Genomic DNA, 27,410 nt, shown 5'->3' with positions numbered 1-27,410 from the left:
GATCCAAATTTGTATGCTAAAAGTTAGAACTTGTGGGCTTGGAATTGAGATGATAAAATATTCAAATTAATTAGCCCCAGCAACCTATAATTGGCAACTAATTCTTTACTTAAAATGGCAATTCAATTTTTAGACGTGTGAAACTTCTATTGGTCCGTGAAAGTTAGTTAACAGCAAGGTAACTTTAATAATTCCCTTGTTTTCATTAACCCTAAAACACAAGGGAAGGAGGCTTCTCGCTTGGTCGTCTTCCTCTGTGAAAAACTCCCAGGGTTCTCTCATGGCGGTGTTGAATCTTCACGTGAGCTCCAAAGCGGAGTTGAAGCGAAGGGAGAAGCAGAAGAAGAAAGCTAGGTCAGGGGGATTCGAGTCTCTAGGGCTGAGTCCCAATGTCTACAGGGCCATCAAGCGCAAGGGCTACCGAGTCCCCACTCCCATTCAGCGCAAGACCATGCCCCTCATTCTCTCTGGCTGCGACGTTGTTGCCATGGCCCGTACTGGTTCCGGAAAAACCGCCGCCTTCCTCATTCCGATGCTTGAGCGCTTGAAGCAGCACGTCCCTCAGACCGGCGTTAGGGCTCTCATTCTCTCTCCTACTAGGGACCTGGCGCTTCAGACTTTGAAGTTCACCAAGGAACTCGCTCGATTCACCGGTCAGTTTTTATTTATTTGGTTATTGTCTTTGTTTGGTTACTGAAAGAACTGGCGAAAAGAAAGAACATTCTTTCCATGTTCATGCCAGTTAGGCTAATAACATATTTAGGTTAAGTTTAGTGGACACTTTCTTAAAATGTTATCAAAATTATGGTGATTTGTTGAATCAGTGATGCTAACCATTTTGGAAAGTATTATTATTGTTGTTACTGTTGTTTTTGTTATTGTTTTTTGTTATTAGCAGTGGTAGGGACTGTTTCTGAGCAGTGTTAGGACAATTGTCGATACCCTGCATTTGAAAATATGATTTTGGCAGAATGCATACTTGTTTATTCTTGTCAGAAAACGGAACATAGAGAAAACTGTAGCTAATATTATAGATGATGTAGCTTATAATGACATTGTGAGTCCACTGATAGCTACAATTGAAGAATGTGCAACTATTGAGACATGTAATTTGAGAATGTAAATAAAACAGATTGAATGAAGAAGCTGGTATTCCACCCTGTTTTTGGAAAACAATGCCATTCCCATTTGTCATTTCCATCTCCAAATTTCATTTCCACCACCTTTAAGAACCACAGAATTGTTATTAGGAAAGTGCATATACTCTCGAGGTGAAAGAATTAACTATTAACTTATGGACTTTTAGCATGATTTCAAGGTTCTGCCATTCCCAATTGCCTTATGTGGCCTTAGCTAATGTATCACCATCTGTTATAATTTCCTAAGATGGTGAGTTCTTCACAAATATTTATCCTCTCAAATTCTTAAATCAATCAATAAGATCAAATTTGTGTTTAGTCAGTTTTAAAAACCTTCTTTGTTTGATGCAGATGTTCGCATTAGTTTACTTGTTGGTGGTGATAGTATGGAAAGCCAGTTTGAAGAATTGGCACAGAATCCCGATATTATAATTGCAACTCCTGGTAGGCTCATGCACCATTTGTCTGAGGTTGATGACATGTCATTGCGCACAGTGGAATACGTGGTGTTTGATGAAGCTGATTGTCTATTTGGCATGGGTTTTGCTGAGCAGTTGCATAAAATCCTTGCCCAGCTGAGTGATAATCGTCAGACCTTGCTTTTTAGTGCTACCTTACCAAGTGCTCTTGCAGAATTTGCCAAGGCTGGTCTACAGGACCCTCAACTTGTGCGTCTTGATTTGGATACTAAGATTAGCCCTGACTTGAAGGTTAACTTTTTCACCTTACGACACGAAGAAAAACTTGCTGCCTTGCTGTATTTGATAAGGGAACAAATCAGTTCTGATCAGCAGACATTAATATTTGTTTCCACAAAGCATCATGTGGAGTTCCTTAATGTCCTTTTTAGAGAAGAGGGCATTGAGGCTTCTGTATGTTATGGTGATATGGACCAAGATGCTCGCAAGATTCATATATCAAGGTTTAGATCAAGAAAGACCATGTTGCTAATTGTGACAGATGTTGCAGCTAGGGCATTGACATCCCATTGCTTGATAATGTTGTTAATTGGGACTTTCCACCAAAACCTAAAATTTTTGTCCATCGAGTAGGGCGAGCTGCAAGGGCTGGTCGGACTGGTACTGCATTTTCTTTTGTGACATCTGAGGATATGCCTTACCTTTTAGATCTTCATCTCTTCCTCTCAAAACCTATTAGAGCTGCTCCCACTGAGGAGGAGGTTTTGCAAGATCCAGATGAAGTAATGTCCAAAATTGATCAAATAGTTGCAAATGGAGGAACTGTTTATGGGCGGCTCCCCCAGACGGTTATAGATCTTGTTTCAGACAGGGTTCGGGAACTTGTTGATTCATCCGCTGAACTGGCTTATTTGCAGAAAACCTGTACGAATGCATTTCGCTTGTATTCAAAGACAAAACCTTCACCTTCTAGGGAGTCCATTAGAAGAGCAAAAGATCTACCCCGTGAAGGGTTGCATCCAATTTTCAAAAATGTACTAGGAGGTGGTGAATTAATGGCACTGGCTTTTTCTGAGCGCTTGAAAGCTTTCAGGTGGGTGCTAAAATAAATTAATTGTATTAATTTTAAATATGTTCCTAGAAATGGTTAGTTTAATCTGTATTATTCATGAAATTTAGAGTTGCAAATTATTAACTGTTCAGTTGCTGATTTATACTATAGACCAAAGCAAACCATTTTGGAAGCTGAAGGTGAAGCTGCTAAATCAAAGAATTTCCAAGTAAATTTCTGCTCTTGTTAATTCGTGCCAGCATTTATATTTAATTGATAAGCCCCTCAACATACTGTGGAAAAAAATTCATTTTCCTTGGTTTCATTTTTCTTCAATATTCTTGTACATGGCTTATCATTTTCTTTGGTTTCTTGCTATTAGTGATCAGATTTCTTCATCTTTAATCCTTGCTATGTTTGTATATTTTAAACCTGCTAGCTATCATAAAAGCTGGAGTTTATTCAGTTCCATTAAAATATGTCTCCTTAGTCAACCCCTTGCTTTGCCTTTATTTTTATTTATCAAACAACTTTTATACTGTAAATCAAGCTTGATACAGACACGGTCATGTTAATGTACATAAATTTGTTTATTATGAATTTTCAATTATTAGTTGCAATTTCCTTTCCAAATCCTTACTTGGAATATTTTCATATGGGTATTGTGCAGTCAATATGAATGAAGATTCTCTCTCTCCTACTGAAGTTCTACTGCATTTGTGATTTAAGTAATTTAAGTTAGCAAATAGCAATAGTTTGTTAGACAATCATACCAAGGAGCTGAATGATGTGACCATAAAATTTTAGCAACAGTATGTGGTAGAAGTTTGATTAGTGTGGTTCATAGGCATTCCTAGAAAGCATTCATCTTCACTTTGAGACTTTTTTTTTGGCATGCAAGTTGATCATTGTGTGAGAAAACAGAATGTTTTTTTCTTTCCCCTTTCGCAAGGAAAATAACTAGCTGCAGAGAAGTCTTGGTGAAGGAAATGTTATGAGATAAACATAGGTGCCAAGCTTTTCTTTAGGTAAAATTTAAAACTAATTTGTGGATGTTCTTTAAATATTTTAATATTTGAAGTAGAACTATTTCTAACAATTGGAAAATTATAGTTTACTAACTTAACATGAAATTTCTGCATTTTTTTTTATCTGTCTTTCCTTTGGGCCCCAACTGGAATTTCATGGCTGCTTTCATGCTTCAACTAACTAGCTTGCATTTCTACTATGGCATTCATGTTCAGATTGAATTGTTTTCTTTGATGGCCTATCCTGGAAACAACCAATATCACATCCTTAATCCTCTTGAAACCACATGGAACCCTTTTTAGTTATAACATGTCTCAGTCCTGAATTTTATTGGAGTAATTGCATTCCCTATGTTGAGGTGCCGTCTTTTTTATTTAGTTAATTTATTGCCTAGACAAGTGAATCCTGATTTCAGTACCTTCCAAAGTTTTCTGTTCATCCTTCCTCTCCCATTGGTTAGAAGAATGGTAACTATATTAAAAGAATATAATGGGAACCAAGTGCTTGCCATTTATTGTTGTATTCATCAACCAAGTCATGTTTTTTTTTATTGATTGTTCTTGTTCCTTCTTTTTATGTAATGCTGTTTCCAAATATATGCTATTATGTTTGTGTATGTGTGTGTGTACATCCACCTGCCATACCAAGTAATTCAGAGGAATGCCAATATACAGTAATTTTGAGGTTTATTTTTCCTTTAAATTTCATTCACATCGAGTTTGTGGCTTAATTGCAGGGTCCTGCTGTTGATGTGATGAAAAAGAAGAGGGCTATTCATGAAAAAGTCATTAATTTGGTACAACAGCAACGCTCTAGTGATCATGTGGCAAAGGTAGATATCTCAGTGGAGTATGTCATGCATATAAAGACCTTTAAATTTGCATCTAAGAAAGCATGAGACATACGCCCATCCATGTGTATATGTGTATATCTCTCTATCCATCTAAGTATATATAGATTGAGACTGGGAAAAAGGCTATTTTCCTCTTAAAATGGGAAAGTTAGCTTTTCTCTCTAAGTGAAGGCCACTATAGTCTATCATAAAAAATGAAAATAAAAAACCTAACATTAGGCAAGCATAATCAGCCCAAATTCGTTGGCGTGGGCATGAAGTACCCGTGTCCAGACTTGTCCCAGAAACTATACAGGACTGAAAATTCATGGGTAGGTAATAGCTTGATATGTCTGGTTGCTTTCACATTCTTTCAAGTTTGTAGGTGCCCAATCAATTACATTTACTGATGATGCAAGCAACCAAATATTTTTGGCAATATCATTGACTAGATAATTGCCAAGCTTTACTAACCTATATGGTTGGCCAAACCGTTTTCAGTCATTGAGATAGGGCAATCAACCTATCACTTTTTTGTAAGACTTGGGTTATGTGGATTTATCTGATTTGGATAGGTAAGAATCATGGACCATGCATGTCTACATAAAACTTGTCTCCAAAACTTAGAATAAAAATGAGACACTGTTTGCTTTCAGTTATATTTGGTGGCTTGTCAGCTGTTTCTTATGAATCTTTTGGTTCTAGATGCAGGAAGTCGAACCTGAAATGGCTTATCCAAAGGATAAGGAGAAAAAAGGTTATTTTCTTGGCCAGTGTTTATTTTTCTTCTGTTGCTCTAGTTTGATCTCTCTCTCTCTCTCTCTCTCTCTCTCTCTCTCTCTCCATTCTTTCTATAATTTCTTTCAATGCTCCATTAAATACTCTTGAAATAGGGCATTTTCTCTGTGTAACTTTTATTCTAATATACAGTTAAAACTTTCTTTAGTAGGTCTTGATCCAGAGAATAACGATGAGAGTTTTCTGACTATATTTTTGTACTAGGTTTGGTGGGGACATTTTCTTTATCAGTTGTAGTAGCAGGAATGTATGGGTTTGACTTTTTGTGCAGCCACTTCATGCAAAAAAGGTAGAGGTTAGGCACATTAGAAATCCCCATCCTCCCCCTTGAATTCTCAGATGGGCTTGGCATTAGGTAATGGCATTTGACTTGGACAGATGTTATTTGATTACAGTTGATTTGTGTCAGTTGGATAGTGGCATTTTGACAGTTTCATGTTGTAGCATCTTGTTCAACTTTTCTTTACCTTCCAATAGGTTTAATACAAGTAAAGGGGAGATTTTTGGCTTCCTAGTGGCCCTTTTGATGGGCTGCTAGTGGGGATGGAGTGACATGTTGATGGAAGGGATTGTTCATTGTTATTAACTGGATTAACGAAATCCTTCGTGGTCCACGATAGTTGCTTACTAGATGTATAAACTTCTGGACATGCTACACATTCTTGTTTCATCTTTATCTTGGATTCATTGATCGAATGACATAGGAAGCTGATATTTTGTCGTAGAGGACCACTGATCATAGTTCAGAAGAGTTAGATGCCCCTTATTTTCTGAACTTTGGAGTTATGTAATACAAATCAACTTCTTTCATACAGTAGCTACTGCTGTCCACCAAAACTTTTGATATTGTAGATATCCATGATCCAGGGCTAAGAAACAAGATTTGACATTTGATACTGTTGGCTACTTTAATGCATGCGCTTGTAGGAATGATCTCAAATAGTGAATTCCAAGATTATCCAATGGAACTCAGAAAAAATCAACTAAAGGGGGATTATGGGGTTGGCTGTTAAAACCTTCAAAGAATGTTGTTGGCTTAGCTTCTGTTCTACTACTTGGTTAATATTTTCCTCCATTGGCAACCAAACCCCAACCCCATACCCCCCAACCCACACATACGATAGACATACCTGGAATTAGGGATAGATGCCCAGTGAGGATGAGATATGATAAACATACCTGGAAGAATGTTGTTCGCTTAGCTTCTTTCTTCTCAAATTTTCAATTTTTCTGCATCAAGGTAACTCATCCAGAGAGGGTGACTCAACTGGGCAATTCCTAATGTTTTTTTTTTTTGATAAATAAGCAAGCAATAGATTTAAAGCGGAAAAAAGCCACAAAGCATACAGGGAGTATACACAGTAGCCTAAACAAAAAAACACAAAAAACAAACAACCCCACCAGCCCTTAAGTGGACGCTAGCCATTCTAAAAAGCCTAAGAGAGACAAGGACTCTTCACCAATGTACACCCGAGCCCAACTCCACAGATTACAAACAAAAGAGTTTTTGAGCTTCTGAATAGCTAAAGACCCCCCCCCCCCCCTAAAAGTTAACCTATTCCTCTCCTTTCAAACCGTCCAAAAAATATACAACGGGATGAAATTCCAAATTTTTTTCATTTTTTTCCCCACAAAAGAGTCATTCCAACTGAACAACATCTCTTTAACTGTCTCTGGGAACACCCACGGAACCCCAAACAAGGCGAGAATGATCTCCCAGAGAACCCTGACCACTCTACAGTGTAAAAGAATATGATTTGCAGTTTCTTCTTCACAACCACACAAAAAACAACAATTGGGGAGCTGTTATCCCCATTTTTGGAGCCTATCCAAGGTGAGAATCTTCCCCCAAGTGGCCTCCCAAGCAAAAAAAACAGCTTTGGTTGGAGCCTTATCCACCCAAATGTTCTTCTTCGGGAAAGCTAAGTCATTGGGAGCGACCAACAAAATGTAAGCGTCCTTAACCCCAAAAATACCTCTTCCCCCACCTTTCCAAAAAACTGAATCCTCCTCTGAAGATACCCTACAATCCCTCAACACAATCAGCAACTCCCCTATCAAATCCAACTCCCAGTCATTAAAATCTCTAGAAAAACTGAGGTTCCAACCTCCTTGACCAAAGCTAGAGTCCCACACTTCATTAACCGTTGTTTGTAGTGTTGTTTATAGTTTTTGTGTGTGATGCAGCAGGATATCTTACTATCTAGTCCAATAGATATCAAGGGTTTGAATCTTGGATTCTTAGGTCGTCAGCTATTACTTTGTGCACCATTCTTTATGTTAGTTCACTTATGATGATTGGCTATTTACTTCTTCCTATTTGAGTTGTGCTATATTTCTGTCAGTGAAGTAAGTTCCATTGAAGAAATAGATGGTTGATTACTTCCTGAAAAAAATTGTGAAGTTGCTTCTCCTCTTGGAAATTAGTATTTCCAAAGAATTTTTGCTTATCCTAGTTCTATCTTCTTATTTTTTATTTTTTCTCCAATAAGAAATGAATTTCATTACTAAGAGCCAAGAAAGACAAAAAAGGACACAACAAAAGTCCTTTGAAATGAAGAGGCAGAAGAAAAAGGAAAAGTAGATGTAGGATGACCTAGGATGGTTGCCTACATTCAAATAGGTGGGTTAGGGATTTTTTTTTTTTTTTTTGGAGTGTAAGGAGAGGAATAAGGAATAAAGTTTATGGTAGAGACAAAAAAATAGAGAGAAAGAATATACGACAAATAAAAGATGAAAACCTTAGAGTCTCACCATTGAAGATTGCAACACTTGCAATAAAAAAAAAAACATAATATTATTAATATCAATCAATTCATTACTTTGATTTACATCGATTAGCCTTATTTATAGGCTTTTCTAAGGAATCCAAAGTCTAGTAAGATTCTAATAACTTATTGTGACTCTAATTCTAATTATCTTATAACCTATCTAGTTAATCCTAATTTGACTCCAACAAATTCTAATCCTAATTTAATTTCAATTAATACTAATTCTAATTTAATTCCAACTAATATCAATCCTACTTAAAGTTTATTTATGTCTTCCCTTTCCTTCTTGAATAGACTTTAAAAGACTTTCCCCCATCAGTAACATATTAGTAAGAAAAGAAAATGAAGTCATTGATATATATATATACATATCGGTCCTTTTACATTTGAAAACTTGATTTTTGAGTAAGCACTACTGTCCTTTTTTGGATAACTAACATTGATGTTTTTCCTTGGATGTTAGGAGGCTCGAGTTCTAAAAGAAAGGCAAAGACCTTCAAGGATGAGGAGTACTTTATAAGTTCAGTGCCAATGAATCGCGTAGGTTCCCTGTCTTTAATGCCATCTGATGTTAATTATCCTGCCAAATTGATCATGTATGTTCCTTATTGTGGTTGCATGCTGCAAAGTTTCATTTTGCAAGCACTTTTCTGTGCTTCTGTGGTGCCGTTACTGTTTGAGATTCACTTTTAACATTATTAAAACTTGGCTATGACTTTTAACTTATATTGGGTATTAATCTCAGCATGCAGAGGCAGGACTCTCAGTAAGAGCTAATGAAGGTTTTGGGTCAAGCAGGTAAAGATATGTATTTGTGCATTTGAACTCTTTTTGCATTTCAATGATTGTGGTTTTGATTCTTTTGATGGATTTACATAAATTAAGATAACGTACCCTATGGCTGCAAAATTAAACATTGAATAAGGTGAGATTAGAGAGTTATTTTATTCAAGTAGAAGCACGTTAAAAATGATAAAAGAAATTGTAAACATTTGTCTTTCAGAACTCAGTCACCATTTGCTCATCCAACTTGTCTATACCTTTTTCTTTCTGTTGATGTTCTTATGATAAATTTGACAGCTGACAGGGATGGGCAGGTATCTCTCTCCTCTTTTCTCCAAAATTTTGGGTAATAAAAACAGAATATTAAAAAAGAAAAGTGGATGAGAAGTACGTGAGAACTCTAACTTAACTGCTATACAACTTTATGATGAAATAGTAGTCCTGAACTCTTTCCCCTTTAGACAGAGTAGGTTCTGAATGAGGTGTATGTATGGGATTATTTTTTGTTTGTCATAGAAATACAGTATGTATGAGATTATTTTATGAAAAAGTCAAGACTCGACTGAAAGAGGCTTGTTGGGAAAATTTGTTGAGCAGAGGTCACTCAATGGTTGAACGTGTGAAAACTTGTATTGGCTATTTATCTTCCACATGTGAAGGGTTATCACTTTGTCTTCATCCAATTGCATCACACTTGCCTATAGATTGTTTTGGTGAGAGAATTTTGCTATATTAGAACAAATCCACCCAGCCCAACCCACCACACATACACAAAGGAAAAGAAAGCAGAAAAGCTTCATGCTTTTACTTCATTGTTTGAAGTCCTTATTGAGTGATGTAGCTGATTGTGTGCAAGATTATAGGATGCACTCCTGTTTTTGTTACTGTTAGGTATCTACTGATACCTGTCTATATCTATAGGTTGGAAGCTGCTGTTCTGGATCTAGTTGCAGATGATAGTTCGGGTTTGCAGAAGCAGAAGTCTGTATATCATTGGGATAAGGTACTTGAAACAGTCAAATATCGATGTCTTGCTGCTATATTTTTAAATCATTTTCTTTTTAACTTTGTGCAACTGTTTTGGTGCAGAGAGGTAAAAAATACATCAAGTTAAACAATGGTGAACGTGTGACAGCTAGCGGAAAGGTATTTTCTAAAATTCTTTGCACTATTAGAATCTATAAGGAGTTTTAACATTTGCTTTCATTTTACATTTAGTACATCCTGGAGGAAACAGCATATTGAATAGCAGTTAGCATTGTGAAAATCAACTTTCCATTTTAGGAACAGATGTTTTGTTTTGTTTCAGTTCATTGTACTGACCTTGTTTAAGGTGTAGATGCAAGGCATCACTTACATTTTTCTTTTCTTAATGGAAGTTGGTGATTAAGGTCATATCTTTTATTTGTCAGAAGTTGTATTGTATCCCATCTTTCTTCCCACATCAGCTTTGGTTTCAAGCTTGGGGCTCCTAGTTACTTCTGCAGTTTGTTGTTGTTGTTTTTATTTATTTATTTATCTATTTTTAAAAATTTTAAATCTTAAATTTTTTATCTTTTGACCATGGGACCTATCAGCTATCTAGAATGGAAAAAAGTACTCAATGGATCTTCATTTGGAATATCACAACCGCTTTCTGATAAAAAAAAGTTAGTCCAATGACTTGGACATGAGATTTAGTATGCTTTTTAATTCTTCTATATGCCGGATTCAAATAAAAAATATTGGGCTGAATGTATGATGGGTCTGATACATCGGGTCTCTCCTTGTTTATCTTCAAATTTGAAATTATCCAATGATCTGGACCATCTGATACTCCCATGTGTGTGTCTGTGTATTGTCTTGCTATAATTTTGATGATGTACTGGATGTGAGTTTATCAATGGTTTCATCCCAGTCACGAGTCATGACTAAAGTTGGTTTTTCTTATTCTGTGTACCTGAGGTTCAGGACTATTTACTCGTTATTTTTTACTGGTTCATAGATAAAGACCGAAAGTGGCTCAAAAGTAAAAGCCACCAAAACAGGGATATACAAGAAGTGGAAAGAACGATCACACAATAAGATATCTCTAAAAGGAACAAGTAATGAAGGAAATGCTGAAGCCACAAGTTCAGCAGGTAATGCACTGAAATTGGAAGCTCCTAGTTGCTGCTATTTCTTAATCTTTGTCTTGATTTTGGATGAATCACCCATCTTTTCGTTTTTTCATTAACTTCATTAGATAATTATTAATTGCTGTTAAAATGTCGTTCCTTGTCATATTGGGACTCCTTTAACATGCAGCTATAATATTTTTTTATCATATACATTTTATGAGTGTTTCGAGCACATGTAATATTTAATTTCCTACCTATTACAAATTTAATGTGCACTCTTCTTATATTGCTTTTCATTTTATTTTTTACTTTCTGCTTTGATTGGTAGCCTCAGTCACCCAATTGTATGGAGTCTACTAACTTACTCAAATTATTATGATTGGACTTTTTGTGCTTAACTTTATATTGTAGAAAATTCATCCTAAATATGGATTATGTTAATAAGCCTTACTTTAAAATGGAATATAATTCGTTTTATAGTCTTAATGTCAAAAACATGAGAGCTTGCATCCATAATTTATTCTTGAGCTTGCTCCTGCCTGCAGGAAATCACCAATTGCATGGAGGTAACTGGAAGTTGAGAGGAAGAAAGAACCACTGGTCCATGCCCAATGCTCATGTGCGCTCAGAAATCAAGGACTCTGAGCAGGTTCGGAAGGACAGGCAGAAAAAGGCAAATAGAATTTCCCACATGAAGAGCAAACCAATGAAGGGTAATAAAAAGTTTGGTAAAAATGGAAAAAGAGGAAAATCAAAGTAAGGAAGGCTTGTGAACTTCATCAGCTGCTTCGGTTACTGGGGGAGATCCTGAGGGTGGTCCCCAAACCAGATCATCAGGGACTCCTGAAAATTTTGATCTCCCCATTCTTTTGGTGAGTATGTTTATTAACCTCCTTTTTGGAAACCACACATATTGATTTGGCCGCAGTAGTTCTATTTGTACGAGCCAGAGGATGCTGATGCTGATGTTATCTTGTGCTACTTTACACATGTATCATAGCAAAGATGAGAGAATGTTATATCCAACTTCACGGCCGTGTAATTTCAGCACATTTTTGAGAGTTCTCCTCCCTCTTAGCCAATTTAACCTCCGTACAATTTGATTTGTGGTTCTAATGGACTTTCAAAAGCTTCAAAGAGTTCTCTCTTAGCCAATTCACTCTCCCTCATAGTACAGTAATGAATTCTCTCAAGATTATTACCACTAGCTTAAAATGAAGAACAATACAAGGAATAGCTGGTGTTAAGATGCCCTAAATGGGTTATGCCATCTGGGTAAAGTACTTTGAAGAAATGAATGAATGCTCTTTTTCAAGGATGTAAATTATTCTCAATAATTGACAACCTCACAAATGAATTCCAAGAGTTATAAATGGAAGTTCCAGTAATCACTACACAATTATTCTCTTGATGTGTCTCCTCCTGCTCCATATGGACCATCTCATCCTCCTCTTGAAGGGCCACCTCGTGCATCTCGACTGTTCCTGCTGGTCCTGGAGCTTTCTTTTTCTTTCCTGTCTTCGTATTCTTGCCCTTGGGTACTCACAAGCCATTGTCTACCTCCTTGAACTGCATCCTACTAAGCGTGTCCCTTTATTGTATGTATCATGAATGCCTAGCTGCTTTACTTTCGGCTGGTTTCTGAAGCTCACCTCTAAAGTCCTTGAACATCCTTTATGGTAAACAGAGGACTTGCTTATAGCACTGTTTAATGTGCTAGAAAATAATGTATCAAATATTGACTAGTCTTCTTACCTAAATGCCCTCAAATGCCCTCAGCCAAAAACGCCGGGGGAAAGGATACATCATCATGATGTCGTCATTCTGGTACAAAGATGTTTTCGATCATATGGTGGAGGCGCTCAAGAGTATTCCAAAAACGGCAGGTCATACGCCCTTTTTACGATCCCTAGAAAAACCTTCGATCTTATGCCAATTTTTGGTTTCATGCGAACGGATTCCATTATTCGAATCAATCGAGGGTACACAATTTCTGACATGGTGACTATGTACAACCATCCCATCTTCATTAAATAATTAGCAAAATCTAAATGAGAGTATGTTTGGTGGAATGATTAAAAAACAATTTTCTGTTTTTAAAAACTATATTTTAAAATTCATCACATTATTAGGTGTTATTCTTTATTTTCAATTTTTTCAGTTAAAAAAAAAAAAGTGAAATAGGAAACTGTTTTTTTTGGAGAATAAATAAAATTTGTTTTCACCAATTTTTAAAAATTATAAATAAACAAAACATTGAGAAATTAAAAAACATAAATAAAATTGAAAAAAAAATGAAAATAATATCAATTTTCTTCTCTCTCTACAATCTATTATTGATACTGAAAATTTTTAAATATGCTTTTCTTTTTCTAAAACTTGTCTGAAATTTTTAATTAAGAAAATAAATTTTAAACTATACTTTATACATAAAATTTATTAATTTTCAAAAATAATTTGAAACTCATAAACAAAATCATGAAACTTAATAATAATAGAAAGTCATAAATTAAATTTTATTTTAAATTATTAAGTTAGTTTTTTCTTTACATATATTATATTTTTACAATTTTTTTTTTATAAATACGAGACTAGTAATTTTAAAAAATAACTTGAAACTCAAATAGGGGCGAATTAATACAAAAAAATTATAAACAAAAATTTGTCTAAAATGACTATATTGTTTTTCTACTACTTAGAATAATATTTTTTCGATTATTTTTACTAGACAACTAAACTCTAAATTAAATAAGACTTAATGAGTTGGAGTAATTAACAAGTTTAGTCATATTTAAAAATAATTTAAAACCCAAATAGTGAACCCACTGATACTAAAAATTCATGGATAAGAATTGGTTCATAATGTCTCTATTATTTCTTTTTTAACATTTTTTTAAAAACAAATTAGAATTCAAAAAATATATCTAATCACTTTAAAAAAATAATAGACCAAAACTGATACATTATGAATCATGACTTTACTACTTCTTTTATACACACAACTATATATTTTCTCACTTGAGTAGATAAATTTTAAATTAAGTAAAACATAATTAATAATTTAATTTCTTTCAAGAATTTTTTAATTTTAAAGAATAATTTGGAATTCAAAAACCAATACAATTAATTATAGATTAAATCAAAGCATGTCAGAATATTGTGTTTGTAATTGAATACTAAATGTGTGCATGTAATGAAAAACTTAGTTTAACTACATGTTAAAAAAAATTAAACTTAATTTGCAATTCATTTCAAATATAATATCATTAACAATTATCATTTTTAAATTATTATTACTATTATTATTCATTTTTAATAAAAAAAAATCAATTATACTTTTATGAAGATGTTAATATCCATATTTTTCTAACATATAATAAAATAATTTTATAAAAAATATCATTTATTATTTTATTATAATATTACTATTTATGCTTTACTAAAATCTATTTATTTTTTTACTTTATTTTTAATTACAAAAATATTTTCATTTTTTATAAGACTTAAATTAAATTTGATTAATATTATATAAATTGAATTTAAGTTTTTATAATATCAAAATAGAAAAATCATTTTTAAAAACACCTTATTAAATATTCTAATTTTTATAAAATACTAAAACATTTGTTCTCCAACTAAAAACAGTTTTTAAAAAGGGATAACTAATTAAAAGGGACAAAAATCCCTCAATATTGTAAAATTAATCCTCCACTTTTAATAGTCTTCAAAATGACCTTATCTAGACAAAAAATACCCATCGACCATGTCAACTCTTTTTTTTCCTCCCATTCTAATTTTATTTCCCTAAATAAGTGGAGGGTTAGTTTTGTAATATTGAGGGAATTTTATCGGTTATCCCTTTTAAAAACATGTATAAAAAAATATGGTCAAATAGAACCTTAAATACCATAAAATCAATTATTTCTTCCAAAGACGATATTTCCATATGAAAGAGTTGGGAAAACTTGACCTACTAATCAAACCAGGAAAAGTGGGTTTGGAGGATTCGAAGTGCATGGGAAAGTGGGGTTCCTCCAACGTCTTTTTACCCATTCGTTGGATTCCTCCAACAAGAGGCCCCATTTTGGAATCCGTCCGTAAGACAACACTGTGCATCCATGAAACCCACATCTGCAGCCCAATACACAGAGGGATGCAGTGGGGTTGTTGACATCCTAAAAGGGCCATACACAACAAGTGGGCTCCCTGAGAAGGCCCCACCCACAAAAAAGGCCCATACCAATCCACAACCCAGCCCACCGACAGCTCACCTGAGTAGAAAGGGGGTTGGAATTCGAAAGGCTGTATGATCAGCGCCACAACAATGACAGTTATAATACTGTTTTTGTCCCGCGAAAAAGCGGTTTCATGGATTAGTTTATATGTGTGCAGAACTGGAAAGGCAAGTGAGGTTCCATCTCTCACGCACCCCCCACTTTTCCTTCTCCTTTTTCTCCTTCTTCTTCTTCTTCTTCTTCTTCCTCTCTCTTTTCATCTCCAAAAGCTACCAAGTTTCAGAGCACAGTGACTAGTCATAGAATGGTGAAAGAAACCGAGTATTACGATGTTCTTGGCGTTAGTCCCACTGCTTCGGAGGAGGAAATTAGGAAGGCTTACTATCTTAAGGTTTGAATTGGATTTTTTCAAACTTTGATTTCCCTCGGTTTGCATAGTTTTTATTGTTTCAGCTTGTTTTTTTTCTTTTTTCTTTTTTGTTTAGTTGAAATCTTTGTTAAAGATTTGATTGAGCTTGGTGTTTTTGTTGGGTACATGAAGTTGTATAGATTGGGGCTAGATGTTTGTGGTGGTTAAAGAGGAAGAGAATTGAATTTGGAGTTGATTATCATTTTGCCTAGCAAATTGCAGCTACTATTCTTGCGTTGAATAGGGCAAAAGAAAATAATTTTCCAATGATTTTTTACTCTCAAAAGCAAGATAACCACTTCTAGGTAGGTTGTAAATAATATCTTAATTTTAGGGGTTTTTTTTTAAAAAAAAAAAAAATTGTTAAATCGTGAGTCGTTTTCATGATGGTATATTTATACTTGTACACTTTGTTTGGAGTGTCAGACTGGGTTGAATTCTCTTGATCTGATTCAGTGCTTGGAAATTCATGTAGTGTGCCTTTAATAGTGGATGCACTTTCTCGCTGAGGGCTCAGCAGTATGTCAGGCAAACACACAATTTTTGCTGCCTGCAGCATAGTGCACAACCTGTTATACAAAACTGTCTTCAATCTCTTGACATGAGTGAATTAGAGATTCATTTGAACTAAAATAGTGTATGGGTTTTCCATTTCTTTTTACCTAATTTACTTTTGTTGCATTTAATTTCAATGATTATTGTGTTTCTTGAAATTCACATTTGTGAATTTTCTGATATTCTAGTTTGGTGAAGATCATCTAAGTTTACAGTTTAAGAATTTTGCCATTTGGTACTGATCTGTCTGATAATGTTAATTTATGGAGCAATACCATTTTTATAGTTTAGGAAGTTTTTTTATTTCCTGAATCTAGGGTTGTAGTTAGTTTCTGCATTATGGTGGGTTTCCTCTCTCTCTCTGTGCCATTTAATGTTGATTGAAGTAGGACATAGATTGACCCCATGGCCTTGTTTGGTTTACAGAACAATGCATACTCCTTTTTCTTTCACTCAAAGCAGGAATAATACTTTCTCAAAGCTTTTGCTATTATTTGTGCAGGCAAAGCAAGTTCATCCTGATAAAAATCCGAGTGACCCTTTGGCAGCTGAACGATTTCAGGTAAGTTCACTTCTTTGTCATTCGTTCATCATCTTCTTCTTAATACTCTACTCTCCTTCATTCATCCCAAAACCAAGTGGAGGACCAAGTATTCTTTCAAGTAATCATACAAATTTCAGACTGAATAATGAACTTAGAAAGAGTTTCATTTTGTTATCATGCTTTCAACTAGACATTTCAACTAGTAAGGTCTGTTTTACCATTTCAAGAAGTGGTAACTTGTCATTAATTTAACTGTCATAAATTGTCATAATCAATCTTAGATTAAGTTAATTTTCCGTATCACATTTCTATTTGTTTCAATCTTCTTAGGGTTTGCAAATAAATTATCCTCAATGCAAGCAGGTACTGGGTGAAGCTTATCAGGTTTTGAGTGATCCAATGCAAAGAGATGCGTATGATCGAAATGGAAAGTACTGCATATCTAAGTAAGCTTTCCACATTTGCATATATATATGTTGCACCATGTGTTCCCTCTTTAAGGTTATTTGCATCAAGTTAATTTCCTTTCTTCTTTACGGTTTTCTAATTTTCAGGGAGACCATGCTTGACCCAACTGCTGTCTTTGCTCTTCTTTTTGGAAGTGAACTTTTTGAGAACTACGTAGGGCACCTAGCTGTGGCATCAATGGCTTCCTCTGAATTAGCTGAAGAAAGTGATAATCCTGAAAAATTACATGACAAGTTAAAGGCATGTTCAAATATTCACCATTTGTGTCATTAACTACCTTTGGAAGTGGCTCGTCCAATAAAGTAATCCAGAATAACGTATCTGTAGTTACTCACTTACAAGTGAATACTGCAACTACCCTTCTATGCCTCAGCTTCACCAACTGACCAAGATGACGATGTTCATGAAAATTTAAGTTTGTTGTGTGCTCATTTTTCCTGAAGTATTCACATCACAATTGATCTCATATAGACCTTCTTCCAACCATGTATAAGTTTTTTACTTATTAAATTTTGGGTCGTGCTAAATTGTCAAGGCAAAATAAAGCACTTTTATTAAAGATTTTGGAGACAGTTTGGTGAAAGTTTTAAATTAAATTTCTGTCTTTGAATACATTCTTTTTTCCTTTGACTTGCTATATTTTTGTTTGATTGAAAAATCTTTTTACAAATATTTTTCTTGCATGTTTTGCTCTTCTATTTTTATGAATACATATATTCTATGATGCTTTTCCTGCTCATGGTTTTAGTCCACATAATAAATGTTGCAGAATTTATCATGATGTATAAGTTGTACTGCATTACTGCTGTTGTCCTACATTGTATATGCATGTAAACATAGAAATCTGAGAGTTCAGCTGGTACGGTAACCAATTAAATTAGCTTGGCCTAGGCCTTATCACATACAAGTCGGTGCACATCCTGCAAATGATGCTTGTGATCCTTCATCCTTGTGATTGACATAATAGGGATAAAACTCTGAAATTCATTAATTATATTAGTTTCCAAATCTTCCGGAAATTGTGATTATAGTTTAAAAAATTTGCTGTTTGTATAAACTTACTGTTATGATTACAGGTTTGTTGGGCTTTTGTGCCCTTACTGTTTGTATAAACTTGCTATTATGCATCAGAGAAGTCCACAGTAGATTGGAGAGAATAATTAATATAAGCTTGTGTCAAAATGATATTCTGTGATGGTTATTTATGGATTTTTCAAAAATAAATTAGTCTTCTTGTATTTCTAATTTACTTAGAAGAGTTGCTTTAACAAAAGGTTATCCTTTTCTTAAACTATACTCTTGATCATTGAAACCATGAGTGTCTTCTATGTTTCAATTTAATTACTTTCTCTAACCTTTTCCAGTTATTTTGTTATAAACCCGTGTAATGAAGGCTGTCCAGAAAGAAAGAGAAGAGAGGCTTGCTAGATTACTAAAAGATTTCCTTAATCAATATGTTCAAGGTGACAAAAGAGGATTTTTACATCGTGCAGAATCTGAAGCCAAACGGCTTTCTGATGCAGGTTTACTAAGCAGTTACTTCTTATTGATGCTCTTTTTTCCTATTCAAGCAAGCATATAGAATAAATGTTGATAATGACCGGGCTTATATTCTGGCTGTTTCTTATATATTTTACTTTGAACTGGATAAGGTGTATATGCCCTCAAATGGACGAGGTGATATCTTATTCTTAATGAATTATTTCTTTCTAGTTTTTCATGCTTATACAAATGAGATGTACATCCTCATCCCATGTAGTGATTGGTTACATAAATGGTGATGCTATAGTATAGAACTTGTGTACATGGGGTGCACCCCCTTTTTTTCTTGGCACTGATCAATACATTCCTATTTGCCTATCATAAAGAAAGAAAAATTATATTCTAGAACTTCATCCACACTCTATGTAGTGATTGCTTTAACCAGAGTATAGAATTGTTATATTTACTCTTGAAATCTGTGCAAAGTAAAAGAAAATATAATCTGGATATCTTGAAATTCTCATGGTTAAAAATTATTATCTGTACGTCAACCTTAAGTAGAAGAATAGCATATCTCAGATGCACATTAGTTAACTAGTCCTTTTTCTGATGCCTCATGAGATAATGCACCTCATAAGTTACAGTGGTTTCTATTGCTTGTATTGGGTTTTTTTTTTCCCTTCTAATTCTTTGTTATTATGAATGTTAGATTTCCTTCTAGCTTTACATGACATGTTTCTTTGGAGTTTATATATACATTATATATGCATGTACTTTAATTGAGAATCGGGGGAGTCTAAATTGCAAAGGGTTCATTATTGTTCCAACTTTGCAATTTTTTCCTGAAATTTGATTATCAAAAGTATTTTTAGCAAAATAACAAAGTATTTAAGTTTGTTTTGAATTTCAAAAAAATAATAAGCAAGCAAAATTTCTGAAGATATATGTCTTATTCCTCATAAATTTTGCCCAATGTCAAACAGGGCAACAACTGTATTTCCCTTCTATTCACTCTTAATTTCTTTTAGCATAACAAAAACAGTATTAAAAGAAGCTATTTAGAGCTACAACTGATAAATATGAAAAACTAATAGCCTAGATTTGCTGCTTATTGTTCTCTCAGAAATCAAAGATCATACTCGATAAGATAAACAGGTGAAGGAAAGATGGAGTATAAATGTACTTTGCTTAAGATGGAAATCCACCAAAAAGACCATAAAAAATTCCCCAACATTTCTTTATCTCTGAGCTAACAAAAAAAAAAAGAGAGAAAAAAGGGCAAACTTTTCAATAATCCAACTGTTGACATCCTATCCCCTGCCAGATCATCCACTTGGCTCCTTTTGAGAGGCAGGCACATATGACATCTAGAAGCTAGAACAGATATACAACTTGAAAGGTCAATAAAGAAGAATTGATTCACAAATTCATCACGGATTTACTTGGGAAGGACCAAGTCTCATAAGTTGCCTTTAGTTTCCCATTTATGTATACATCTGTCCTCTGTACCTTTTGGAATCTCCCTCAACTTCAACTCAGCCACATCTCATAGCCAGTTGTAAGTCCCAAACTTGGAATTCCCAGCATTGAGGATGAAAATTTCTGATGGTAATCACAAGGAAGACACTAGCTTACTTTGCACCTAAATGCTTAATATGTTTATTTACTTGATCATACCATAATTTGCATGAAATCCATCATATGGAAACTTTATGTGAGTCATTGTATCGCCTACCTTAATATGCTGGTTATCTTTCTAAAATATGCTAAATTTACTTGTATGTTTGTAAGTGTACAAATTTGCATGTTCTTGTGCACATTTGATGATGCTAACTATTTTTCTCATGCTGAAAACGCAGTGTTTGGAGCTGATATTTTACACACTATTGGATATGTATATGCAAGACAGGCAGCACAAGAGCTTGGAAAAAAAGTCATTTATCTTGGAGTTCCATTTTTGGCTGAGTGGGTTCGTAATAAGGGACATTTCTGGAAGTCACAGATAACTGCAGCAAAAGGTATATATCACTACCCCCGAGCACACTCCCCTATTTCCCTTGGAAGTTTTATCCTTTCTGTGGTAAGTTTACTGAGAAAATAAGTCCAGGTGCTTTTCAGTTACTGCAACTTCAAGAAGACATCCGCAGACAATTTAAAATGGATGGTAGTGGCCCTGAAAATGATGTTGAATCACACATACGGATGAACAAGGACACACTTATGAACTCACTCTGGAAATTAAATGTTGTGGACATTGAAGTAACCCTTATACATGTGTGTCAACTGGTGAATCTCTCTTTCATTAACTGACCTTTGTTCATGAAGCTGGTTTTTTGCTTAACATTTAGTTAGTCTTTGGAGGAGCAGTTTCTTATCATCTGCTTGGAAAATACATCTGTCTGAATTAGAGATAAACCATGCTCATTATTCTTGAATTGTTTGCAGGTGCTACAAGAAAATAATGTCAAGAAGGAAGAACTTAAAGCTCGTGCTCTCGCTTTGAAATTATTAGGGAAAATATTTCAGGTAAAATATTTGTTATAAGCTGGCAGAGAATCTTATGTTTGTAATTGCCGGCATTTATCAATATAAACCTGGTATTATGTCAAACAGGGCATACAAATGTGTGTTCCTGAAATTTTGTTTCATGACCCATGCTAATAACAGACATGAGAGATCTATGGGAAATGGGAGTTTAAGGTAAACATATTCATACATAAACATGGTCGAGAACAATGTGATTTTAACTCTGAAAATTAATAGAGAAGAAAATGAGCTCTAATCGGAGAATGATTCAAATAAATTGTTTTTATATTTCAAAGCTAATGCCCTGATGGTGCTTTCTAACTTTCTTTCAGAGGGAAAAGCTTGCCCGGAGTGGTGGAACATCAAAGAGTAGAAATGTTTCTGACATAAATGAAGAGGGAAGCAGTTCTGATAGCAGTGGTGAAGAGGATACACCAAGAGCACTTTCCTATCGAACCCCTCTAATCACTCAGGCATGTTAGAAGATTATCAAGAGTTATATTACATGCATGCACCTTTTTTTATGCGTAAATACCAAAATGCTCGGTTGCAAACATCATGATAGATAAACACATCCACACACAGGGAAAAGGCTTTATGTAACGGTGAATGTGGATAATTTCTTTCTAGGTCCTCAACTGATTCACTAACTGAATTGTTTGCCATTGAGTTTTAATGTCCAGCAATCCTAGATCTCTTACAGTGAACCATTTTGATTGTCCTTGAATATGCATTAAGCTTTCCAAATCGAGGTGGAAATTTGTTGTCACATATTTGGAAAGTATTCCCATCTTTGGACTACTTAGAACTCATTATCTAAATTCCAGATATCTTAGAAGTTTTAGATTCAATAGAGATTTTGAAAAGGAATTGACCCTCCCAAAGTGGGGAGAAATATCATCTTGAAGATGGTAGAGGTTTGGTGTCCCTTTCCACTGCTAGGACCGGGGAAGATTTTGAACATTTGCAAGGGCTCAGCAAGTCCTTTCAAGGGTATGGGACTTGTCTTGGTCTCTTCCACCATCCCTTCAGTCTGCAGGTTGATTTTTCTTGAAAGTTGCCTGCACAAAAAGGGAATGAACTTGAATGGAGAGTTTCTTTTCATCCACATGAACCCCTCGCATGTCATCATCCTCTTTGAATCAAGGAAAATAGGGCCTCCTGCTATTTGACAGTGTAGACTACAAGCAAGTTACTCCAAGTTTTCAAAATTAAGAAGGATAGAGTCCATGAGAATTTTGGTTGTAGAAGACAGCCGGTGGTACATTAGTTGAGATTGATGTCATGAGATCACTTTCACCCATAAGACCATAACCACTTCCTTCTTGTTTGTCCTTTTATCTCCCTTGTTTTCATGATAAAAGTCATGCTGTTGCTAAACAAAAATATAACAAAAGGGAAATCCATATGATTCAAAAGATGCAGAGAAGATAATTTAGAAGTCTAGTTCACTCAAATGTTAATGGGTTGATTAGGTGAGCATATAAAAAAATACATCACTAATGAACTTTGTTTAACTTTCTCCATCAGCAGGGCATTGGGAGACTCTTCAGGTGCCTGTGCAATCCGGCATTTGATGTGGATGATGAAGAAATAGTGTACAAAAGCAAATGACCAGGGGATATGCAATAGCAGAAGTTGTGGAGAGTTGGCAGTACAAATGAGTTTTGTTGGCCATAAATTTGGCTTCTCAATGTCATAATGTACTGAAGACATCTTCATGAGTCGAGCATTCTGCTTTTTAAGGTCAGATAAGGGAGTAAGCCATGAATTCCCATTGTACTTTTCTTTCTTTGTACTTGTGCCATTGCCTCCATATCTTATGAAAAATATTACTCAATAGATTTTCTGTTTTTCTGACCTCCTGCCATTTGGTCCAGCTGATAGCATAAGGCTGGAATTGCTATTTAACAATAATTTGTTTCCAACTTGAAAGTGGCAGAATTTTTACCACTTGTTTAGTCTGACAAAGGAAATCATAAATTAGTTACTAAGAAAAACAAAACACAATTGCCTACATAATTGTCATGGTAATGAAAAGTTTAACCAAAAGGAGATGGTGGTCCAAGGAGGAGTATGCTCCTATTATCACATGCTTTGCCATCTTTACCATTTGGAAGCAACCATGGTGATAAGTCAAGTCAACTCTTCGTATATTATATCCAATCATAGAGAACTTAAAATTTGTTATGTAACCCCTTGAAAATTCAGTAACTCAGAACACAAATTCAGTAGAGATCACAATAACACCTGTATTTTGGGTTCATTCTTAAAATCACTGCAGGAGTAGACATGCATATCACCATTCTTAGATGCAACTAGCAACTTTCACCTGCAATCAATTAAGACCCAGATCCAACCGAATCCACAGGATGCTTTATCACCGTTCATGGATGGCTTAGAATCCCAATAAGTAACTTTAAACAAAAAACTTAATTTTATGCCTCATCCACTTTTTTTCTTCTAGGCAATAAAAGAATAAACACAACCATTGAAGCAATTTTGAAGTCCAAGAACTGTGTCATCATTTGAACAAGAGATTGAAAACACAGTTACATAGTATTTTCAGAGTCATAGGTTTATAACAAACACAGCAAGGCTATATACATTCAGCCAAACAGAGATACAGCAGTTTGCAACACAACCATTTTTACAGGGATTTTTTTTTTTTTTTTTGTCCTTTTCTTTCTTTGGGTCCTATAAACTGATAACAGATAGTTTTACCTTAGTTCTCTGTTTAATGAGCTGGGTGTGAAAGCTGGCTGGCTGTGCGGTGTGCTTGGACACCACAGGCACAATGCACCGATGTTAAGCTCAAACAGCCACTTATGATGAGCGAATGCCTTCCTGGACAAGTGTGAAGTGCAGGAAATGAATCACATACAGCTTGAACAGCAGGAGGTGTGAGGGCTGTGCACTGGCTGATATTGAGATTCATAAGCCCTTCCTCGCTGTACCTGCTCTTCATGGATTCCCACATTTCATGCTTGTTCTTTACACGGCTCTGGGCCAGGGAATACATTGCTTTGTCTGTAATGTTCTGACAGAAGTACAGGCCAAGGGATCTCAGATGAAGGCACCTGTTTGCCAAAGCAATTACGCTCTCATCTGCAATGAAATATCAATTAGTTAATGATCTCAAAATCTAGACATGCCAAACTTGAAATAAAGCAGTTCTCTTTTATAGGAGAAAGCAGTAGCCACCTTAACTACTTATTGACATGGAAAGTCACGAATAGGATCGTGACTCAGTTTGTTGTTGGTTCTCATTCTTCATTACAAATCTCATTTGAGTCTTTTATTAATAAATTTCACTTCTCATAAAGAAGTTGACATCAACTATTCAGACATATAACAGTCAATTAGCCATTCAAGGCCTTGGCTTAGGTAGTAAAAGGGTAGGGGGGTGGATCTAGCTTTCTGATGTTCTTGTATGGGTATGCGGGTGTAAGGGCATGCTGGATAATTAGCCTGATAGAAGTCATAAAAAGGAACATCATAGATAACTCAGCAAGATATGTACAAGGCTAATTGTTGTCATTTTAAAATTTCAAACTGCATATGCACTAAGGGAGGACCTTGGGGTGAGGGAAAGGAGGTGTTGAAGATTTGACCTTTACCAAACCAACTGAAGATTAGCTGCTTTGACTCGTTACAATTTGAAATTCCAATTTTTTCAAAGCATGGGATACCTGTAATACGAACACAACCACACAAGTCAAGCGCCCTGAGATCAGGGCATCCATATGCTAAACTCATCACTCCAGCATCACTCACATCCTCACACCACCCCAGATTCAAAGATTGCAGCTGACTGCAGTTCCGTCCAATAGCCTGCAGATAATTTAGAAGAGTTGAAAGAAAGAACTATTTTTCTTACACATACTCCTACAAAAAATTACAAGCTGTAACACTTTTATACCTGCAATGCCCTATTAGATGCAGCTTTCCCACATCCACAAAGATTTAAAATTTTTAATTTTCTGCAGAAACTGGTCAGATGTGCAAGAGCAGCATCACTGAATGCCGTACATCCACTGATGTTAAGTTTAGTAAGATTAGGACAACCATGAGCCAAGGCATAAAGGGAGGAATCACTAAGCTTGAAGCTTTTACTGAGATCCAAATCCTGCAGATCATGGCAATAATTTGCAATAATCTCCACAGCTTTATCCTCCAGCTGTGGTTTATCTTGACGCAGTGTTAGAGCCTGCAATTTTGTGAATTTGGGAGCAAGCGATAGAACCAAGTTGTTCATGTTGTTTTTGCACCTAAATAGAGTAAATATAAGGTAGTGAGTAATAAGGATGAAGTGTGACAAGCAGAAACCGTCATCCAACTGGGTGAAAAGTACAGAGTAAATTAAGAGGTAGACAATAAGGTAAACTATACCGTACAAGATATTAAGACGCCTGAACTAAAATGGTTAGATTAGTTGACTTGGGCTTGAACCATAGATCCCTAAGCAAACTCCATAACCCAGAATTGGTCATAAAATTGTATGCATATACAAAAACCATAACACATCCAACTGCCCCAAACCATAATTAACCAAATACTAACCAATACCACATGCTTAATAACACACACCCTTCATAATAGGCAATTTAAACCATAAAGTTTACCATAGTCCCACTTATAGCTAAATCATTAACAACTGATGCCTTGTTTGCTTGATAAGAAATCACAACAAAAAAGATGACAGAATCGAACATCCACTTCAATCTCAAGATGTTACCAGATCCCAATTTTTCCTTTCCCTTACCATTTCTCAGCCAAACAGAATTTTAAGGAATGCATATCGTGTTCCAATAATTTGAAACTTCGAACAACAGAGATATGTGATCACAGAAAAGATGGATCATGAAAATGGGATGTGGTAGTGAAAGCTCAAATTTTTCCAATTAAAATATAAATAGATAGTGAAAAAATAGAGGAGCATCCTTTGGTTCACTTTCCACTTAAAAATAAGGAAACAATTGGCACCCAAAAGCCACCTTCATGGGACTCCATAAACATTCAATATATGCAGAACTTGGAGCATCCCTTCAAATCTTAGCAAAACCTTACTGGAATCTCAAACCATCTTAAAAAAAATTCTTCTCTTTCCTTCCATTCTTGTTTCTCTTTACCCCTTTTTCTGATTCCATTCTATTCTTTTCAAATTTGCATAAGCCCTACCCTTGCGATCCCATAATAAAAAGGTAGAACCAAATACAAAGCCCTTTTTTTTTCTCTTTCCTTGGATAGACAAAAAAACACACAGGCACACGATCATCGTGTAGAAAGCTTCTCAAAACACGGATTGAGAAACGGAAAGCTAAACAAGTATATGATCATACAGAGAGAAACAAGGGTAGAAGAAACAATTACCAAGAAAGGGAGAGATGGGTAAGGCCCAAGCAAATAGCATCTCTCCATCCACTGCACACCCCAGAAGCCATAATCACTGTCCGATCATCGACGAGCGCAACAATCCGCAGCAGAAGCTCCATAGGGACATCCTTCCACTCAGTAATGACCCCGACACCGCCTCCGTCCATCCCCCCTCTTCCGTCCCCACCCATCACAAGCCTCTCAAAGCAGAACTCCAGCTCCTCACCTCCTTGTCCCACCATTTCCATCGTCCCAAACACTAAATTGTCCTGTCTATATCCCCAAAAAACAGAAGAAAGAAAGAAAAAAAATAACAGTTCATTCGAAATTCTCAAAGAAATTGAATTCTGAAGCTGGCCACGTGTCAAAACCCCAGCAATCAGCAACAATAAACATAAAAAGGGAAAATTTCAGCATTAGGGTTTTGAGAAGAATACCTTCAAGAAGCAGAGCCGTGAGTCTTCTGCTAAGCAGCTGCCGATGAAGGTGATGATGTATATAGGACCGAGGCAAAGGGCAGAGGAAGCGTACGGGGATGAAATTTGTGACTTCTGTTATGCCACGTGTTGAGATTGGACGGTCTACATATGTGTGGGTCCCAACCTAAAGCACCTCTTTTTCCTTGAGTGGCAGCAGAGCGACATATCTGTTACCGCCACCCTGTTCTTGCTATTTCAGCTATTTTAGAATGGGTATTTGGCCAATTTGGAACTAGTAAGAGGAGTGGAAGAAGAAAAAGAATGAAATGACGTAGCACACCACTGTGGCAAGAAAAGATGGAAAAAGCCATTGGAAAATTTGGAAATGAGATGTTGGGAGTCTTGAAGATTCCTTTCTGTGTATAATCGAAACCGCACCAGGTGGGGTAATGCTAAATGGACACATTTGATTATC

At 35.4% G+C, this 27,410-nt stretch overlaps 3 protein-coding genes across 4 annotated transcripts; 2 read left to right on the top strand and 1 right to left on the bottom strand.

Moving 5' to 3' along the window:
- The first annotated feature begins 227 nt into the window (after positions 1-227).
- On the top strand, positions 228-12,076 carry LOC117906941 (putative DEAD-box ATP-dependent RNA helicase 29). The gene is given in 12 exon segments (XM_034820232.1): positions 228-653; positions 1,491-2,108; positions 2,111-2,651; positions 2,781-2,838; positions 4,375-4,470; positions 5,176-5,227; positions 8,503-8,579; positions 8,785-8,837; positions 9,744-9,825; positions 9,912-9,968; positions 10,807-10,942; positions 11,467-12,076. Coding segments are annotated over 12 exon segments (2,358 nt in total). The 5' UTR covers positions 228-280; the 3' UTR covers positions 11,682-12,076.
- A 3,269-nt stretch (positions 12,077-15,345) lies between these two features.
- On the top strand, positions 15,346-22,920 carry LOC117906843 (chaperone protein dnaJ 10). 2 transcript variants are annotated; one of them, XM_034820081.1, is made up of 10 exons: positions 15,346-15,547; positions 16,623-16,682; positions 17,028-17,110; positions 17,219-17,372; positions 18,526-18,655; positions 20,474-20,632; positions 20,722-20,888; positions 21,060-21,140; positions 21,473-21,613; positions 22,674-22,920. In XM_034820081.1, exons 1-10 carry the CDS (start codon positions 15,461-15,463, stop codon positions 22,752-22,754), a joined length of 1,143 nt encoding a protein of 380 aa, XP_034675972.1. In that variant the 5' UTR covers positions 15,346-15,460; the 3' UTR covers positions 22,755-22,920. The 2 variants fall into 2 exon arrangements, with proteins under 2 accessions (XP_034675972.1, XP_034675970.1); XM_034820079.1 differs by having other exon boundaries at positions 20,722-20,900.
- Positions 22,921-23,640: 720 nt separating this feature from the next.
- LOC117906844 (F-box protein SKP2B) lies at positions 23,641-27,044 on the bottom strand. Its single transcript, XM_034820082.1, has 5 exons — positions 26,954-27,044; positions 26,514-26,789; positions 25,063-25,411; positions 24,833-24,974; positions 23,641-24,248 (listed from the first exon to the last, which is right to left on the bottom strand). Exons 2-5 carry the CDS (start codon positions 26,762-26,764, stop codon positions 23,878-23,880), a joined length of 1,113 nt encoding a protein of 370 aa, XP_034675973.1. The 5' UTR covers positions 26,765-26,789; positions 26,954-27,044; the 3' UTR covers positions 23,641-23,877.
- Between the last annotated feature and the right edge of the window lie 366 nt (positions 27,045-27,410).

The sequence above is a fragment of the Vitis riparia genome, chromosome 18 (genome assembly GCF_004353265.1).
Source record: "Vitis riparia cultivar Riparia Gloire de Montpellier isolate 1030 chromosome 18, EGFV_Vit.rip_1.0, whole genome shotgun sequence".
Lineage (NCBI taxonomy): Eukaryota > Viridiplantae > Streptophyta > Magnoliopsida > Vitales > Vitaceae > Vitis > Vitis riparia.
The sequence above is the reverse complement of the archived record's forward strand: the minus strand, read 5'-3'. Positions and strand labels throughout refer to the sequence as shown.

Excerpts from the sequence above, each read along its gene's own strand:
- LOC117906844 (XM_034820082.1), bottom strand. The coding sequence starts at position 26,764 with ATGGAAATGGTGGGACAAGGAGGTGAGGAGCTGGAGTTCTGCTTTGAG. Across the intron at positions 25,412-26,513 it reads ACCCATCTCTCCCTTTCTTG|GTGCAAAAACAACATGAACA; the intron begins GTAATTGTTTCT and ends TACTCTATTTAG. Across the intron at positions 24,249-24,832 it reads TGGTTGTGTTCGTATTACAG|ATGAGAGCGTAATTGCTTTG; the intron begins GTATCCCATGCT and ends ATTTCATTGCAG.
- LOC117906843 (XM_034820079.1), top strand. The coding sequence starts at position 15,461 with ATGGTGAAAGAAACCGAGTATTACGATGTTCTTGGCGTTAGTCCCACT. Across the intron at positions 16,683-17,027 it reads TGGCAGCTGAACGATTTCAG|GTACTGGGTGAAGCTTATCA; the intron begins GTAAGTTCACTT and ends CAATGCAAGCAG. Across the intron at positions 21,141-21,472 it reads TATTAGGGAAAATATTTCAG|AGGGAAAAGCTTGCCCGGAG; the intron begins GTAAAATATTTG and ends ACTTTCTTTCAG.